The following is an 18,609-nucleotide window of genomic DNA, read 5'->3' as shown; positions in this document are numbered from 1 at the left end:
GGGACCCTTGAAATAAGTTTCAGGTCTTTAGGGAAGCCCCTGCTATAACCATTATATCCACAGCTCACAGTATATTACAGGGTTCTCTCCAGGCCCTTTTAGCTGGGTGCACCACCCGGCACTTTTCAGCACCCACCCGGCTGTTTTTGGGTGGTTACTAAAGAGTTTGGTCACAATACAGGGGCTGCCACCCACCTACAATTTCTTCCCACCCGGCTTAAAACAATTTCTGGGTTGAGAACTGTATTAGTGTGGTGATCAACAAAAGGATGCCTCTTGCTGGCCATTGGGAAGAATGTCATCCTTACAGATAGACAAAAAGATCATTGGAGTCGCTTAACACTGACCTGAGAGTTACAAATTGCTTATTGCTTGAGGAACCCTGGTTAAGATACACTGCTCTAAAAGAAAAAGTGTCAGAAGACTGTACATATGCTAATTTTATCCAGAAAGAAAAAAAAAAACTCTATATCCGGGGCTGATAACTGATTAACTCACAAATGACAACACGTGAACATCAGAAAATCTCCAGAATTGTAGTACTGTATCCTAAGTTATATGCTGCTGATGTCATAAATCCCCAGCATTCCAATAGAAAAGGAAAATGGTCATGGAAATTCCCTGTGTTTATATCTCCATCCTGCACATGTCAGTTGTATTCTCTTTGGACTGAGCTCTCTGTGAGGTTATGTAAGTACAGAAGCGTTGTTAGATTTTCTGTCTTCATAGGGAAATGCTCTAGTTATAAACAAGGAGGGGAATTAGATTTTTTTTAGGGGTTAGTCCACTCAGTAGTGAGTTTTGGGGCTAGAAGGTAAAATCTCTAGATTTTTGGGAGCGCTGTTGGTGAGATGTCTACTCAGTTATAAGGAAGTCTAACTCTGAATGTGATATTCTGAGCAATTGAACATTAGATAAGGGATTACCACTGCAGGAGCAGCAAGTAAAAAAAAAAAAGTGGATTCATTGAATTATGACGAGGAGACCTCACCACTGAAGCAAATAGAAATGAGATATAAGGAGGAATAGGAAATGCCTCAACCCACCAGAATGAAATGATCACTAAAATCTTACTTTTCGGTGGACTAGTCTTTTAACCTAACACCCATCCGCAACAATCATTTATTAATTTTGTCTGGTCTGCTAAAGAAAATTATATGGATCTGTACTGCTACAAATGACCCTTTATAGATTGTTTTCGTAGAACTGATTGGGCTCTATTCATAAATTATTCCCCTGTCAATTTGTCTGAAATTTATTGAGAAGGGTTCAAATTTCTAGCTTTAGTTCCTATTAAAACAATGACTCGTTCTGCCACCTAATGGTCACTTGTCAAAGTACACAACTGTCACAATAAAAAATGCTATTCAGTATAAATAAAAGAAGATTGGGAGCGAATTGACAGGGGAATAATTTATAAACACCCTTATTGTTTCAAGGTCAATTTAAAGGCTGCAGTTTCACGTGATGTTCTTTACTTCTGTTCTGTATTTTTTTAAGCTGATGCAGGGGATTCGTTTTTAGCATGGGCTATTAGTATTTTTCAAACTGTTTTCTTATAGCATGCATACATTGGACTTGTGCTCTAAAACTGGACAAGATAGACAATCATGGAAAAACCTGGATGATCAAGCAAACGTAGAATAGTCCTTGAAGGTTGAAAAAGTTTTCCATATAATGGCAAATGATTCTAGGAAATCTAAGTTTGCTGGATCACCAAGCTTCCCCGTGGGGATAATGCCTAAGCCACAGATGGAGTGCATTGTTTTCAGAGAGGGGCTGTCTTATAGACATTGAGAAGGTGTACAGACATTGTAAAGCACTGAATAGCAAAGCTTGTGTGTGTCCTGACATTACCGAAATGTAACCTCTAACCTCCCTCCCTCTTTCTGTCCGAAGCATTGCATTTTTTCTATTGTTGTTCCCATAATAAATATGGAAATTTGAAGATTCACCGCTAGATGGAGCTGTGTATTTTTCGCCTTTTCATTCAGCTTCCCAATAATGGTTACAATACAGCATAAGCCACACATGGAGTGCATTGTTTTCAGAAAACAGGCTGTCTCATAGAGGTGTAGAGACATTACATAGCACTGAATAGCAAAGCCTATGTGTGTACAGAGAAAATATATCTGTCCTTATTGAGTCTTTTGAAGCTAACAACAGTAGTTTAAAAAAAATGTCAAGCAGTGTCGTCCTTTCTCCCCTGCTGGACTATGGTAACCCTCCCTCTTATGTTATGGGAGTGAGGGAGGTTCAGCTTGGTAATTCAGTAAAGTCTTATCTTCTTTAAACCAGAACTGCGGAGTGGGGATTGGCTCTTTACATACCAAGTATGTACAGCACATGTAGTTGCATTTACAAATTTCTATTTGAGGATTTCACTACAAGCAGGATATTTGAACATTATTCACTCTTCACTTTTTATTTCTTCTTCCAGATGGTCGTGAGGCCTCCAGCTCTCCATCTACTATGAGTCTAGTGAACTCCAGGACCAGCTTTGAGGCGTCCGACACTGACGACGCCTGTTGTGCAGCTATGGCGGCGTGCTGCATGAACACCAAGGATGACGTCACCAGCCCTTCCGTGGAGACCCCCAGTGGAAACCCTTCCAGCCTGGTCATGGAGGAGATTCAAGGCTATGACGTTGATTTTGACCCCCCACTGGAGAGCAAATACGAGTGTCCTATCTGCCTCATGGCACTGAGGGAGCCATTGCAGACACCATGCGGACATCGCTTCTGTAAGGACTGCATCCTGAAGTCTATAAGGTGGGTTGTCATACCACATCTTACCTCACTACTCTGGTCTACAAGGGCTGCATATATGAGCATTCTTTAAAGCCTTGTTTCTCAACCAAGATTCCTCCAGTTGCTATGAGTTAGCCTGAGCAATTTTGTGCCTCTCTGGTCAATTTAGGTGACACCAATGATACTTTTGGCTATCTGTAATGGCGAAGTTTTGCCACTGGCCAGCAATGTAAGAGGAATTTTTCCCATTGGCCACCACACTAATATACTGTGAGCTGTGGATATAGTAATTATGGAAAGGGGTTCCCTGAGATCTGAACATTATTTCAAGGGTTCCCGCATGTTAAAAAGGTCGAGAAATACTGATCTAAAATGTATTTTAAAGTGGAACTTAATGAATGTCTGGCAGAATTTTTTTTTTGCACTCCCTAAGTATGTATATATAACAAATCAGTTTCAGTAATTTATTAAACAGACCAATTGGGAGCAATTAAGAATTGAAATCCAGTAAATGAAAGTGTGCAGGCCAGGGGCAGATCAGTTGGGAAGGAATAGGCCAGTTAATGAAAGACATTCTCCAGCCAGGAAATAAGGAGGAATCTGTATAGCTTTTGATGCACGCGGAAGCTCACCGTGCCCAGTGAAATCTTTCAGAAAATTTCAGTTCAAGTAAGCAGTCTTTACAATTGTGCATGATAGAAGGGAAGGCTGGCATTTAGCTTTAAGTGGAAAGCTATCATAAGTCACCTGAAGCTTTCAGTAACAAAGTTCACAGGTCCAGAAGCAGTTTTTTAATTACAAGTTTCTTTAGAACAGTCAATGAATTGTGGAGGCTGGAGTTTTTGGAATCTGGATGGACAAAGATGATCTCTTATTATTTAGGGATAAACATTGATAAGAGCTTTTTACACTCTACTCCAATGCAAGTTTATCTCAAGAATCTCTTCCTTCTGCAGTACAAAAGTACCCGGCCCTTGTTAAGAGAGCCTTCTGTGCCCCTGAAACACATTGGCTTTTCTACAGATCTTTGGAATTGGTAAACTGCTTCAGGTCTTCTGAACCCTTAGGCTACGTACACACATTAGACTTTCTTTCACGATCCTTTCCAATGACAGATGACTGAAAAATGGATGATCAAGCGCTGTACCAACAACGCCATTCTGCTCTATGGAGAGGGAACACAGAAGAACGAGCAAGCGGCACCTGCTGCTTTTTCTCCCCTTCACTTGTATTAAAGTCGTTCATGGAACCGACCTGGTGGATCCAAGTCGGAAGAGCGCTGTACACCGATTCTGGTCCAATACCAGCCCTGAAGTGATAATCAGACTAGAATCATGTGATTTGTATGTAGCCTTAGTTATAGAATGCTTAGTTATACATGCTTAGAACGGGTATTTAAATTAGGAATTCAAAGCATACGCTAACATTGAAAGCGTAAATTTCCACTTTACTTAGAAGAGTAGACAACCCTTAAAAAAAAAAAAAAAAAAAAAGGGTGCAGCACCCAAGATTAAAGCCGCATGCACACTTGCAATTATAGTCATTGGAAAGGATCTTTCATGATCCTTTCCAACGACTAAGCACTCCACGATGCATGAACGATGCTGTAGACAGCACCGTTCTGGTCTATGCAGAGGGGATGGGGGAAACGTCTGAGGGGCACCCCGCTGTGTGCTCTCCCCCTTCACTTGCATTACGATCGTTCACCTTCCAATGATGATGATGATGATGATGAAGAACGATGCGCGCTGATATCGGACGAGAACCATTGGAAGTGTGTACGTAGCTTTAATGAGAGCCCTGAGCCTCCCTGGATACCTATGTCATGCATTCCAGGAGGCTCTGGCTGCTCCTTCTGCATTTTTGCAAAGAGGCATTTTTCCTCCTAGGGGAAAGAAATGCCAATCTCACGCATGTGCAGTGAGATCGGCTCTTTTTCTCCCCTTCACATTGGTTACGCCACCCGATCTCGCACCTGCGCAGTGCAAGATTGAGTGACGCAGAAAGAAGGCCAAAAGGGAAGGCAGAAGACGGCAGGAGACGTTGGGACAAAGAGGAATTCCAGGACGACTCAGGGCCAGTGCCATTGAGGGACCTGCAGGATTAAAGGTAAGTGTCATTTGTTTGTTTTTACTTTAGTTCTGCTTTAGGTTTTCATAGACTTTCCATATACTTGTTCTCTAGGTTCCTGACTCCAAAACCATAAAATCATAGTCATTTAAAAAACAGGCAGCTGGCCTAATGAAGTTTTGGTCTGGGTCCCTGCCAGTCCCCCGTTTCATTCAACATAGGTTCACTTTAAACCCCTGTGACCCCCCGCTGGTGATATACAGGAAGTGTGGAGGAAACACAGCAACTTGCTTTACTACACTTTAAACCTTTACACCCCTCCCTGATGTGTTAAGAGGAAGCAGGTGAAATTAGACACTTTCCATAGTTAATTGTCCTGCCTGTCCAGAAATTGTTTGAGCCTTGTCCTTTCTCTGTCACATTTCTGTCAATTCTACTAACCCAAAACACCACCCCTTTGCATTTCCCTGCACATCCTGTTTGTGTAGATTCATGTATAGATTCTATAACCAAATTTCCTGGCTTGGTGACCCTGTCAGCTTCTCCCTTGTTGGTGCTTGTTTATCTTGGAGATCTTATCGGTTATGTTATGTGACATACTGGGGGGTATTTTAAAATGTTCAAAGAGATCAACTTATCTGAAGGAACATGCAGCTTTGTTATCATTAATACATCATGTAATGTGTTTTTGAAATTCAAGTTGAATCACAGCAGAGTTTAGACTGGGAGAAGTAAAATCAGCACAGAGAGCCAATTGGATGTTTTGCAGTGCACATGTGCTAACATGGAACAGACCTAATAGAGCGACAAATAAGCTGTAGGGTCAGCTGATTTTCATTTTACTTTCCAGTTCAGTGTTTCTCAGCCAGGAGTCCTTCAGAGGTTGCTGGGAATCAATTATCATTTTATGCCTCTTGGATCAGTTAAAGTGACACTAATGATACTTTTGGCTATCTGTAAGGGTGACATTCTTTCCCATGGCCAGCCATGCAAGAGGCTTTCTTACCACTGACCACCAAATGTACTGTGAGCTGTGGATATAGAAATTATAGAAGGGAATCCCTAAGTTAAGGTCCCCATTTAATGTACAGCGCTGCATAATATGTTGGAGCTATGTACATCCTGTTTAATAATAATAAAGGGTTCCTCCATGTTTAAAATTTTAAGAAAGGCTGACCCAGTCACAGGCCTGAGGATGGGACAAGACCTGTAAGTGTTAGCAGCCAGCAGCAGAGACAAACCATGGCCGACTGACCTGACTAGGCCTGATAAACATAATTAATCCAGAGGAAGGCAAAAAAAAACCCTGGTACAATTTGCTCTAACAGGGAAAAAAAAATCCTTCCTGATTCCATGAGGCAATCGGATGTTCCCTGGATCAACAGTCAGTCTCTGTTCTCTTTACTTTAAAGCTTTAATCCCCAGTTATATTCTGTGCTTCTAGAAATCATCCAGATTTTTCTGAAAGTAATCTATAGAATTTGCTAAAACTACTTCCTCCAGAAGTAAAAAGCGCCCCCTTGTCCTTTGTAATGACCTTAAAATGAATAATCAAGAAGAGTTTTCTATATGTACCATTTATATATTTATACAGGGTGATCATATCCCCTCCTTATACGTCTCTTCTCAAGGGAGAATAGATTAATTACAGCTAATCTCTCTTCATAGCTGAGTTCCTCAATTCCTTTTATTAGTTTACTTGCCCTTCTCTGCACTCTCTACAATTCCGGGAATGGGTATCCTGGCAATCGAAGCCTATGCTGCGTATGTGCAGCTCAGCTTTTTCGCCAGAAACGTGGAGCGATCAGACAGATAGGGGAGAATATTGCAGAATGCATACTGTCTGTCCCTTTCTGCACTAATAATCGGTCTGATCATAGATTTTAAAAAGTTGAACTTTAGTGTCTGCACTGCCGTATAGCTATTTGGCTTCATCTGCTGCTTCTCTCTCTCCTGGTTTCAATTTAGCAGTACAAAGGATGGAAATTGACCGATATCAGATCTCCATTTATTATTATATTAATGTTTTATTCATTTTTTAACATATTTTGTGTGTGAAGGTGTAGAGAAATATTCAGGTCAGCTTTTTACATTGTTGGCGTTCCAATGGCTGACATAAGACCACACCTCACAGAGACACCTTGTTATATTGTGACACTTCCTCATATATTTGTAAAAGCTATACAATAACGCCTTTGATTAAAATTAGAAACATGATTTCATAACTTTCCCTTTTAGACAGCAAAGGGGATTTTTTGTGAACTTTTATGACGACAGAAAGAACACGAGGCTGTACACGCCTTCTAGCCAGGGACTTTTTAAATCTTTGCAGGACTTATTGACACCATATGAATAATAGAAATGAACTGACTAGCCAGTTTTATGCCTTGCTGTGTTTTTCAGGGATGCTGGACCAAAGTGCCCTGTGGATAATGTACTTCTTTTAGAGAAGCAGCTATTCCCGGATAACTTTGCCAAGCGTGAAATACTTTCCCTCATGGTGAAATGTCCCAGCAAAGGCTGTGTGGCCAAGATGGAGCTGCGGAGCCTGGAGGTGAGCAAAATATTCAGAACATTTTTTGTCCCTTTACTAGAAAAATCCTGCTGGTAGACTAGTCTGTATTGTTTGTGTGCATTTTCTTCATCTGATTGCTGCATTCGCTTTTACCTGTATGGGGTATTTTTATCAAGCAGTTAATGTGATGGGTAAATCAGCCACCTGCAATTAATGTTTGGTGAAAATTAAAATAATAAATAAATTATGGCTTTATAAACACATCTCAGTGTCTGGGCAAAATAACAAATGGAGAATAGGAGAAAGCAGCTGTCAAACGGATATAAATTATTGATCTGTTTGGTCACTGCTCGTCCTCATGTTGCAAACCTTTATTAGAAACAAATGAACTTTGGGCAGGGTGCAGGCGGTTCTCCCATCAACCAGGATGCACGAAAAATTCTTAAAGGGAAACTGTCACTAAAGAAGGCTGACACTCTCATTTAGACAGTCCTCTAGCAGCAGTTCTTGTACTTAAACCACCCATGAATACTGTGGATCTCACCAAGGAATTCTGCTTACATTAACAAGTAACCTGTATGGTCATGTTATGTATGGTGAAAACGTTCTTAACAAATCCCCTGAGGAGGCAAATCGCTTAGGGGCATGGGACATTTAATGTGACTGCTATCTTTTGAATGAAAAGACTGCTGTTGTAATGCTAATGACAGACAGTATCACTTGTCGTTCTTTTGGCCAGAGTTCCACCTTAATTTAGACCTATACCCTCCATAAAAAGAGTCGGGTTTCTTATCCAACTCTACGAACATATAAAGAAAATGTGTTTTTTAAATGTATTTAAAGACCCATGTGTAAGTTAAAACCCCTGTCAGGCCCCATTCTGCAGCTTTCTATTTCACTTCCTGCTCTAGAAATGTAATAGGATGTTGGGGGAAACCTATGCAAAGTGAGGAAAATCCCCTCTTAGTTCTGTCTGCCTTGAAAGATCTCTTAGCTTCTGTCTGGTGACAGAATTTTGGATTTTCCATCACTTTCTGTCACTGTGATAATGGTCAACAGGAGCAGTAAATACCTAACAGATGGGTCTAATCTTTCCCACTCCAAACAGGGGGGTTAGGAACAAAGTGGGGCAGCTACCAAGGAAAATCAATTACTTTGTCCTCGGTGGCCAAACTACAGGTCCTTTAAGCTATGAAGTGTTGGAATGGCTCAGACCTGTACCAGCAGGCTCAGAATTTCCTCTTTTCTGTCCAGAGAAATAACATGGATTGCTGTGGGGTTTTCTAGGAAAACATTATAATCCTACGACAGCCAGTTTCCTCTTCCTTCAGGTTGTGGTCGGCTTTTTGGCATTCTCACTTACAATACAGAACTCCCAATCCAACATTGTATTTGCTGAAGACTAAAGAGAAGCAGCTACAAGGAAATGGAAGAAGGGGAGGTAGCCTGTGGGCAAGGAAAAAGGACATGAAAAGCAAAAGTGCTTTTTAATATTTCATGTTGGATGAGCACCAATGTTTAACCCTTGTAGTTGAGGGTGGTTTTGTAATTCCTATTGAATTCAAGAAATGTTTAGGCTATGGCCTGTACCATCGGTCTTAGACATTAATTTTCTTGTTACCTCTGTGTGCAGCATCACCAAGCAATATGCGAATTTGCCAGTGTGGAATGCCGGCAGTGCCAACATCTCTTCCAGAGAAGCCAACTTCAGCAGCATATGATGGTGGAGTGTCCCAGGAGAGAGGTGTCCTGTGAAAATTGTCTGGTGTCTATGCCCTATGAGGAGAAAATGGTGAGGGTTATACAGTACATAACATTATTATGATGAAAGTATCTATAGTATGTGTTCCCACCTCCAGGTATATCACCAACAGGTCAAAATTTTACAATCTCTTTCACAGGCAACAAAAGGAATAAATGATCCAGGGATTGGCATTAAACAAAAAATGTTGTACTTTGTTAAATCATTTATTTATCATCATGTTATTATATAATTTCAAAGCACAAGGTATTTTCATTTAATTCTATTATTTTTTTTACTATTTTTTTTTATTAAGTTCATGAAAGACGCCTAAAGTCAACTGAAGTGCTGTGAATCAAAACTTGAATAGCCAGGGGTCAAAGAGAACCAACCCCCATCTGGTTTGGTTGTAACAAATGTGCAGACAGCTTTGGGTTCTCTACATAAGACCCAGCAAGCTTTGCATATTGAATATCATTGACATATAACAGTGATAACCACTAAAAGCACTCATGGCCATGCAAGTGTTTTTGGAAAGTGGTGTGCAGCTCAAATAATCAATAACCCTTCCCTACATTGGTGTCAATGTCATCAAAAATAACCCTTTCATTTATTGGTGTCAGTGTTAGCAGTAATAATTCTTTCTGTTTAACGGTGTCTGTGTCGGCAATTCTACCCACCCCCTCTTTATTGCTCAGTTATACTACCCCCCTCCTTAATTGCTGCCAGTCGTAGTAATAACTTCCCCATTTATTAAAAAAAAATACCAATTTGTTCAAGGATAGTAGTAAATATTCCCGTTCATTAGCTGTATTTTTTTAAGCTGAGTGGGAAGAAGCTGTGGGTAGGTGGTCTCCCCTTGTATTATCACCCAACGTTTCAGTAACCACCCAAAAACAGTCCGGTGGTTTATGAAAAGTGCTGTGTGATGAACCCGGCTAAAAGGCGCTGGGGAGAACACTGCATTAAAGTCAACTGTAGTAATCATTAATCCCCTTTGCTGTCAGTTGTTGTTATCATAAACCCCTCTTAAATAACAAATATCCCTTTAATTGATGTTCTTTGGTTACTACCCCAAAAATTGCCTAAAACTACACAAAGTCTGTTGAGCAGAATGATCTCCTTTCCAGCAGACAGGGTGCTGAGAGGCCCATAGTGTTATGACAGCTTTGCTGTAAATGAAGACACTTTAGCTAACCAGTCTGAGAGGGCTACTAGGGAATTGGATTATTTAGACCTATTTTGGAGTAACACAGGATTATATATTGCAGGTAGACACATGCCCACTTAGAAATCCCATTTGACATTTTGATTGTTTGTAAATGTACTTTTATAATCAATGTACAAAGACAGTCTTGTTTAACTTCTTTTTTGCATGATTTTGAGTCCAGGGGTCTCGGACTTCATCTTTTATCTCCTATTACAGAATCATGAGCAGACATGCCCTTTGGCCTACGTAACTTGTGAATATTGTGAGACCAGCGGACTTGTGCGAAATCAGGTAGAGATATTTTGTTATAGTATTTAAAACCATCATTCTCTTTTGTAACAGCTGTTGTGCTGGCTACCAGGGTGCTGATGTGAGGCCGGATATCTGTTACTTGACTTTAAGGTAAACCTGTGTTTAGATCATTAAAAAGCAGATTTCTGCCTTATTGGTAATGATCGGTCCTTGAAACTAGTAGCCTGCTGTTTAATATGCAAAGGGCTGTTGCATTGTCATAGGTTCTACCTTTTTGGGTTATGCTGTGAAAGGTGATAAGTTCTATCCCCTGTGCCCACTTTATATCTTAATAAATATCTTATGATATACATACCTATCACTGGCACCTAGGCGAAGATGAAATCATCTTCCTCCAAGCCATATTTCAGAGAATGTAGAGTAGCCCAGATGTCACAGGAAAATGACTGTACATTGTGTAGCAGCATTCTCTTCAAACGTTTGTGCTACCCAAAATGCATTGTCACATGATGTCACTCCCTGAACTATAGAGGTCCGGGAAAGGAAAGTATAATATTTAATATGTTGTAAGTTTCTCTTACCTCTTTACCTGTTTAAAGAAGTGAGCAAAAAGCTGGAAGGTTGGAAGAAAAATGCTTTTTGAAATAATGTAACCTCCCTGCAGCACAAAACCAGTGCATACCAGCTCCTTCATAAGACATTCCACAGCCTGTAAGTGAGGATACAGAAGCTTATATGTTGACTGCAGTGTCACAAAAAGAGTTGAGCAAAGTAAGCAGACAGAACTCTTTAAAGAACTTTACATTTTAAAAAAGACTATATACCAGTGAATAAACAGTTTGTAAACTTGAAAAAGAATATATTACTAACAAAATTGATAGGTTTTTTGATGATGGGCATTAGTATACCTTAAATGTGCTTTGAATTTCCATACAAGTCTGTGAGAATGTTAAACCCACTTGAAGCAAATCAAAATGTGGTCAACTGCAGGTCATATTCATCTGCCAGTGAATTCTAAAACATATTAGATTCATCTTATACTAATGTCATCAGCATAAGCACAATGTCTGTCAACACAGCAGCAATGCTTTCCAATGCTTTTCTGTAACCATTGTTTTCATGTCGGCTTTCATCATTTGTAGAAATGTGTGGTCAATATTATTATGTATTATTATGTATAATATAATATGTAATTTTTTTTAGATGGCCTTTCATTATAACATGGATTGCATAAAGGCCCCCATTCCATGTATCTACACCCAATTTGGATGTAATGAAAAGGTAAGGATGATCCTTTACATATAGTAGAGACTTTGATTGTGAGGTGGGGGGGGTTACAAGGTGCAAGTTACTGAAATTATGAAATACAGGCAATGAGAGGAGACATTGCTGTAGCAGCCTTGCAGAACATCTTTCCCAGTCAACTGTTAAACACTTTAGAAAAACTTCAGCACTTTCTGAGGGGTGGAAACTTAGGGCAGCCTGTCCTACCCTCCTACACATTCCTAAAGGTAGGTAAGGTTTACCATCATAGTGAAAGGGCTTAATAGCAAGCTCTGATATTACCCATCAGTGTTGGCATTGACATACAGGCTCAGGAATCTGCTATGGTAAGAAGATTTGGTAAGCTGCTTCCAGGTATGGAATGGCACAGTAAGAGAGTATACCCAACAATGGTCCAACTAGAAGGTGTCATTGCTTACACAGGGTGGCTTCTCCTAATTCTGAAAACTTAGAGTGTGGAGGTAATGTGAACCTGTGTTGTCATACACAGCAAAGCAGAGGTTTAGGACAAGCCTGTGTGAAAATTATATTACCCTATATTGAACTCATTTGTATTATAAAATCCGGCTTTTGCATTGAGGATTTACAATATTTGATAGTTGAATGTAGAACCTTGCTAAGCCAATTTATTCTTCTTTTTTAGATGCAGAGGGACGATCTCGCTCAACACCAGCAGGAGTTTACACAAGCTCACATGCGGATGATGGCACAATATCTTCTGAGCTTCAGCACATCCCTCACCCCAACCACCCACATGTCCAGCATGCCACTTGACCCCAACCAGTTTGAGCCTGGGCCCCCTTCTGTGTTCACATTACCTTCTCGTCCAATGTCTTCAGCGCATGACACCAGCCAAGAAAATCAGCAGCTAAAGGAGACTGTCGAGCAACTGGAGGCCCGTCTGGTGAAACAGGACCACCAGATCCGCGAGCTAATGGCCAAAATGGAGACCCAGACTTCTTATGTAACTGAACTAAAGCAAACTATCCGTACCTTGGAGGACAAGCTTATTGAGGTGGAGGCTCAGCAGTACAATGGTGTTTTCGTGTGGCGGATCCATAATTTTAGTGCCCACCTAAAAAACCAGGAGGAGGAGAGACCAGTGGTTATTCATAGTCCAGGATTTTATACTGGAAAGCCAGGTTACAAGCTTTGTCTGCGCCTTCACTTGCAGCTCCCAAGTGCTCCTCGCTGTGCCAATTATATCTCCCTATTTGTACACACAATGCAGGGGGAGTATGATAACCTCCTTCACTGGCCAATCCAGGGTACGATCCGCCTCTCCATCTTGGACCAATCAGAAGGGGCCAATTTGCAAGACCAGGAGGAAGTAATGGACACAAAACCGGACTTGCTGGCCTTTCAGAGGCCCACTGTTTCCCGAAACCCTAAAGGCTTTGGTTATGTCACATTTATGCACCTTCAAGCACTCAGGCAGCGAATGTATGTTAAAAACGACACACTTCTGGTGCGCTGCGTTGTAACTACACATGGAGACCTCAACAGCCCGCGACGGGAAGGTTTCCAGCCCCGCAACACTGATGGCTCAACATTGTAGTCCGTCAAAGAACTCCTGTCATAAGCTTAACTTTCATAATCACCCTCACACTTTCCATAATCATTTATTTGTAAAATTTGGACGACTGTTTTATTTTTTTTCTATTCTTTTCTTATATAGTATGCTGCAGGCCATGCTGCTTCTTCCTTGTTGTTTTAAACTGACATTAATTGCCATACCTTTAAGCTTTAATAATTTTGAGGTGTTTACAGCCAACAAAGCAACAGAATAGGGGAAGGAACCTGGAGAATGGAGTCGGTTAACTTACACGTCACCATAATATAGTGCCTGTACATTCCTGTCTACAGTTTGCTGCAAAATAAAGTTAAAAAAAACAAACAAACAAACACAGGATGTGCATATATACGGGCAAAAGCTTGTGAACACCTAACCATTACACCTATAGAAGTTCAATGGACATCCCATTTAGTTTTTGAGTTTATGTTGGAATTTGTGCCCATTTAGCGAAAACAACATTTATTAGGACAGGTACTGATGTGAGACAAGAAGACCTGGATCAAAATTGAAGTTTCCGTTCACCACAAAGGGTTTTGATCAGACAGGTCCTTATTGCAGAAAGGGACAGGGGATGTCCCTTCTTCAGTAATCAGTCTTATCTTGCTGATCACTCCAGGCTGAGCTGTGCTTATGCAGGGTCAGCTTTGGTTGTCAGGATACCCGCCATTCCCGGCTTCTGCTTGTGCTAGGACTGAATGAACTGCAGTCCACCTGTGTTGGAGTTGCATCATTCTGACCGGTCCAATCAACATGGCCAAAGATCTGACCGTGGCATTCCCTGCTTTCTCTGTGCTTGCTGGGAATGAATGAACCTGGCACAGTTACATCATTCTGGCTAACCAAGATGGCCAAAGATCACTAGGAGGGAGCAAAGTAACAAGAAGATGGTGGCGCCAGTGAGGGAACAGAGAAAGGTGAATAATGTGGGTTTAGCTCTGCTTTAGAATCAGGGCTTTGTTCATGCCAGTTATTCTCTTCTACACCAATCTCATCACATCATGTCTTTATAGAGCTGGAGTTATGCACAAGAGCACAGTAATGCTGGAACAGAATACAGCCATTCTTAACTGCAGCCACATTGCTGAAAGTGTCTGTAATGAATCATTCACACCTGAACTCAGTCATATGGAAGGGAGGTCTACATACCTTTGGCCACATAGTAGTTGTGATGGTCAGGTGAAGTTTCCTAAACATCACCTTTCCTCAAATGTTTATTTCAAAAAGTAGAGAAAGTTACCATATATTGATTTTTTTTCTAGTATTTTTCCTGTTTGGTGAAAAAATTGAGAATATATAAAATCATTTCTGGACCACAGCTCCTCCTTTGTTTTCAGAGTAACTATGAATTTATTTGTTGTTACCAATGCTACATGAAAGTATTATGGTGTAAGGTGCAGTGCTTTGAATATTTCTGTTACATCAGTGTTATTGTTTTATAGTATTTTGTTCTCTTATCGCCTTAGGCTTCATCACCTTGTCAGGATTGGAAGCGGTTACATGTCCACCCAGGATCTATGTTAGGGTCATCTCAGGTGAAAGACAAATTTTAACTAGTTAAAAACACATTGGTGTACAAGTAAAGGTGCCAGTATGACTGTTGAAACAAGTCCAATTTCAGTTATTATTGATCCACATGCCTTATAAGATATATTCTGTATTTTCTTGATGGATCTGATTATTGAAGTCCTTCATTTTTGTTCTACTCCCGGGCCTATGCAGCTCACAATGATAGGATTCATAGACAGAGAAGGTGCTGTTAGTCTAAAAAGCAGGGGGGAGCGCTATGCATGGCTGGGCTCTAAAAGATTGGTTACAAGCTTTTGAATCAGCAGCGATAATGCTGATATCCAAAACAGGAAGCTGAAGTGAATATAAGGGGAGCAACTTTGCTGTGAAATCATTTGCAGTGCAGTATTGTCACCACTCCATCAGGGGAATCTGCATTTGAAGAAGTTAACTGGTAGGCTCAACAAGTATTTCTTGTACTTAGCATGTAGACTTTAGAAAACTGGGTGCAGATTTACCTATAATTTAGTGCTTCTTTGTGTTTTTCTGTAATGGAACACCATTATTCTTAAAATACATATATAACAGGCGCTTTACCTGCCAAAAGATCTGTAATACTTACTTTGCAGCCCTGAGATTCACACAGCACAGCCATGACCCGATGAGACCACTTTTTTTTGTTACTACTGTGTACTGTAGAAGAAATTCACTGCTGTCTCCTTTCATCCCCAGCCTCTTGCTCTGATAAAATGGGCAGCAAAGTGATGTAGTCATCCTCCTGCTCTTTCCACCTGCATGGTAGTAGATTTGCATGCAACACACCTGACTGACTTCCAGTCTAAGTGCTGCTGAATAGGGGGTGCCAGATACTTTTTGCATTTAAAGTAGATCCAAATGTAATATTTTCTAAAGCCATTTGTATCAATTATATATATAATTACTATTTTTATTCCCTTTATGCTTTTTAGTTTAGCCCAGTGTTTCTCAACCAGGGTTTCTGCAGAGGTTCCTTGAGCAATGTGTGCCTCTCCATTCAGATACCACTGACACCAATAATTTTTTTGGCTATCTGTAAGGGACATTCTTCCCAATGGCCAGCAATGTATTAGGTGTTCTTCCCACTGATCCCCACACTAATAAACTGTGAGCTTGGGATATAGTAATTATAGCAGGGGGTTCCCTGAAGACCTGAAAGTTTTTTTTTAAAGGGTCCCCTATGTTAAAAGCATTGAGAAACCCAGGTTTAGCCGATCTATGTTTAGCTTCCCCAGCATCATTTCCTGATTGTTACAACATAGTAGAATCTCTGCACCATGCCAACATCATTTCTTTTGCCTCCTCAAGGGGGCCATGCAGCAGAATGACAACACAGGTGCTAATTTGGGGGGGGCAGATTTCTTCCCTATACCAGGAATTGTCTGGAAAAGGAACCTACATGCTAGGATCACCAGGGATTATTTAGAGCTGCAGATTTAAAAGAAACTTTTTTTTTTAAAGTTTGTGAGATTTTAGATCTACTTAAAAAATACATATATATGATTTATTATAAAAATACAAAACTGCTGTATTCTGTACATTTTTTGTCTGTATGGCAGGTGGCTTAAAAGCCAACCTATACTGAAAAAAATACTTATTGGTAGAATAAATCACTACCATTGACAACACATGGACTTGGAGGCTTCTCTACCAGGGAGTGTTGGCTGAATGGCAGATTTGCCATTTTTGTCTATAAATTCTTAGAAAGTGATTCCATTGATTTCTTCACAGGCCAACAATGCTGATGCCCTGACTCCCAAAAGCCTGGCCAAATGCTGTGTGTGTGTGAAAAAGGGCGTTTGGGAAATGTAGTTTTGGGGAATGTGCCTACATTAAAAGGAACTGAGTTCCCACCAGCACACCTTGCGAGAATTCTGAGTCCGCTGTTGAGTTCACAAGGAGAAATAAAAGTTGTTTCTGCCTATATAAACAGTTATAATGGCTCATGATTTGGATGGGAAGAGGGAGGTTTGGATCTACATTTGCGTGATGGATGAATATACACCTTGCCTTGTACATTGATCTATAGGAAACAAGGAAGAGTTGTGGTCAGAAGGGAATTTTAAAAGCACCCCAAGTCCTGTCCCTCTAGGATGGCAGGATCATGTCTTGCCTTAAAAACATCACCATGGAAGAGTATGGAGAAAAGAATTTCATTTTATCTACTTTTAGTTCACAATCCCAACACAATATAATATGAATCTTTATTTTCATGGTTATATTAAAAAGTTTTATCTGTGTGTTCAGGCCAAACCACACCAATACGTTCAGATGTATTACAGTGCATGCAGCAAGCGTTACCCCAACCAAGCTCTTATTATGCCCCATGGAATGAGGTAGCACTTAAAGGGAGTACCAGTAAGAGTTATTGTGTGTGCTATAATGCATCGGTGTAGTTCAGCCCTAAAGCTTTATATATAAACCCCAATATCAGTTTTTTTATTTTTGTTCGTCTGTTCACCTTTCTGTTTTGCAAACAATAGAAAAAAAAAAGAGAAACTCCAGAGAGACTCAAGAGAAAGAAAAAAATAAATGTACCAAAACTTCTCAATGAAAATGTATTAAACAAACCAAAAGTATTTTATGGATTTCAGTGATGTTTTATAATGAACAATAAGGGACTCGTAATACAATGACATAAAAAAAAAACATGCATTTGTATTATTCTTAATTAGGAAAAATTTGAATGTAGAAATGTGCATTGTTTTATACTTTTGTGTGTGATGTATGAGCCCAATACATTATAAACCCCTTTTTTTTTTCAATGTCACCACAGTGCACTTTTGTTATGCACACCGACTGGCTGGATAATACACATCTTCCTGGCGCCTATATGTCTGCGCTTCAACCATGTCCATGAGAGTCAGGGGGATGAAGTCCCAAGTCAGCAAGTCTTCTGCGTCTTCCCTGGCGGTGGCAACTTTGCAGAGAAAGTCACAAATGGTGATCTTTTGGATCACACTTGGTTGGTTGTTGAGTTCTCTAGTGGCCAGGTTTATGTCATTGATCAGTTTTGAAAATTTTCTCAGCTTGATCAATTCTGTCATGCATGGGACGATCATGGCAGAGCTCAGTGTCAGAGACCCTTCCGGGCCATGGCCTTGCAAAGCAAATCTGAACATTGCTACGAGCAATTATCAACAAGAGAGAGCAAAAGTAAGAAGAGTACTTACCTCTGAGAAAGACTGCAAAAGTATGAAGTCCACTGAACAGATCACCTATGCAGGCTGTGATGACATCAGCAGAGGATGCTGACATCACTAGCCTGTGACTGGCTGATAAACATGACAGTCTGACAGCATAACTGACGTTTCCCAGTTTGCCTGGCAATAACTTTTAAAGATCTCCTCCTGGTGTATTAGTTATTTAAGCTGACACTATAGTGTTGTATAATATGAACAGGCGGTATGTTAGGTTATTTTTTTTTTTTCATTTTTTATGACAATAATTCTTTTTTCATGCCTTTCTGACCCCTGGGCAGAAATGGGAGTCTCTATTCCCTTTTTTTGGCCACTATAACAGAACTCTACAGATGGGTTTTGGACCTGGAAGTAAACAAGCTTCCTATGATAATTTTTAAGCATTTCTTGCCCTCATGGCACAGCAATGAGGGTGTAATAATAAACAGTTATTCAGAATTGTGGGGATTAGATTTGCTTACCATAACTT

The 18,609-nt window shown here is 40.3% G+C and overlaps 1 protein-coding gene across 1 annotated transcript in view; it reads left to right on the top strand.

The window, feature by feature from the left end:
- LOC140338091 (TNF receptor-associated factor 6-like) overlaps nucleotides 1-14,713 on the top strand; it is a 17,945-nt gene extending 3,232 nt beyond the window's left edge. Inside the window, exons 2-7 of the mRNA XM_072422140.1 lie at nucleotides 2,441-2,771; nucleotides 7,224-7,374; nucleotides 8,969-9,127; nucleotides 10,503-10,577; nucleotides 11,742-11,819; nucleotides 12,466-14,713. Of these exons, the coding sequence (XP_072278241.1) occupies nucleotides 2,473-2,771; nucleotides 7,224-7,374; nucleotides 8,969-9,127; nucleotides 10,503-10,577; nucleotides 11,742-11,819; nucleotides 12,466-13,380 (1,677 nt within the window). The 5' untranslated portion in view covers nucleotides 2,441-2,472 and the 3' untranslated portion in view covers nucleotides 13,381-14,713. The remainder of the gene's footprint in view (nucleotides 1-2,440; nucleotides 2,772-7,223; nucleotides 7,375-8,968; nucleotides 9,128-10,502; nucleotides 10,578-11,741; nucleotides 11,820-12,465) is intronic.
- The last annotated feature ends 3,896 nt before the right edge of the window (nucleotides 14,714-18,609 follow it).

Source organism: Pyxicephalus adspersus, chromosome 9 (assembly GCF_032062135.1).
Source record: "Pyxicephalus adspersus chromosome 9, UCB_Pads_2.0, whole genome shotgun sequence".
Classification (NCBI taxonomy): domain Eukaryota; kingdom Metazoa; phylum Chordata; class Amphibia; order Anura; family Pyxicephalidae; genus Pyxicephalus; species Pyxicephalus adspersus.
The sequence above is the reverse complement of the archived record's forward strand: the minus strand, read 5'-3'. Positions and strand labels throughout refer to the sequence as shown.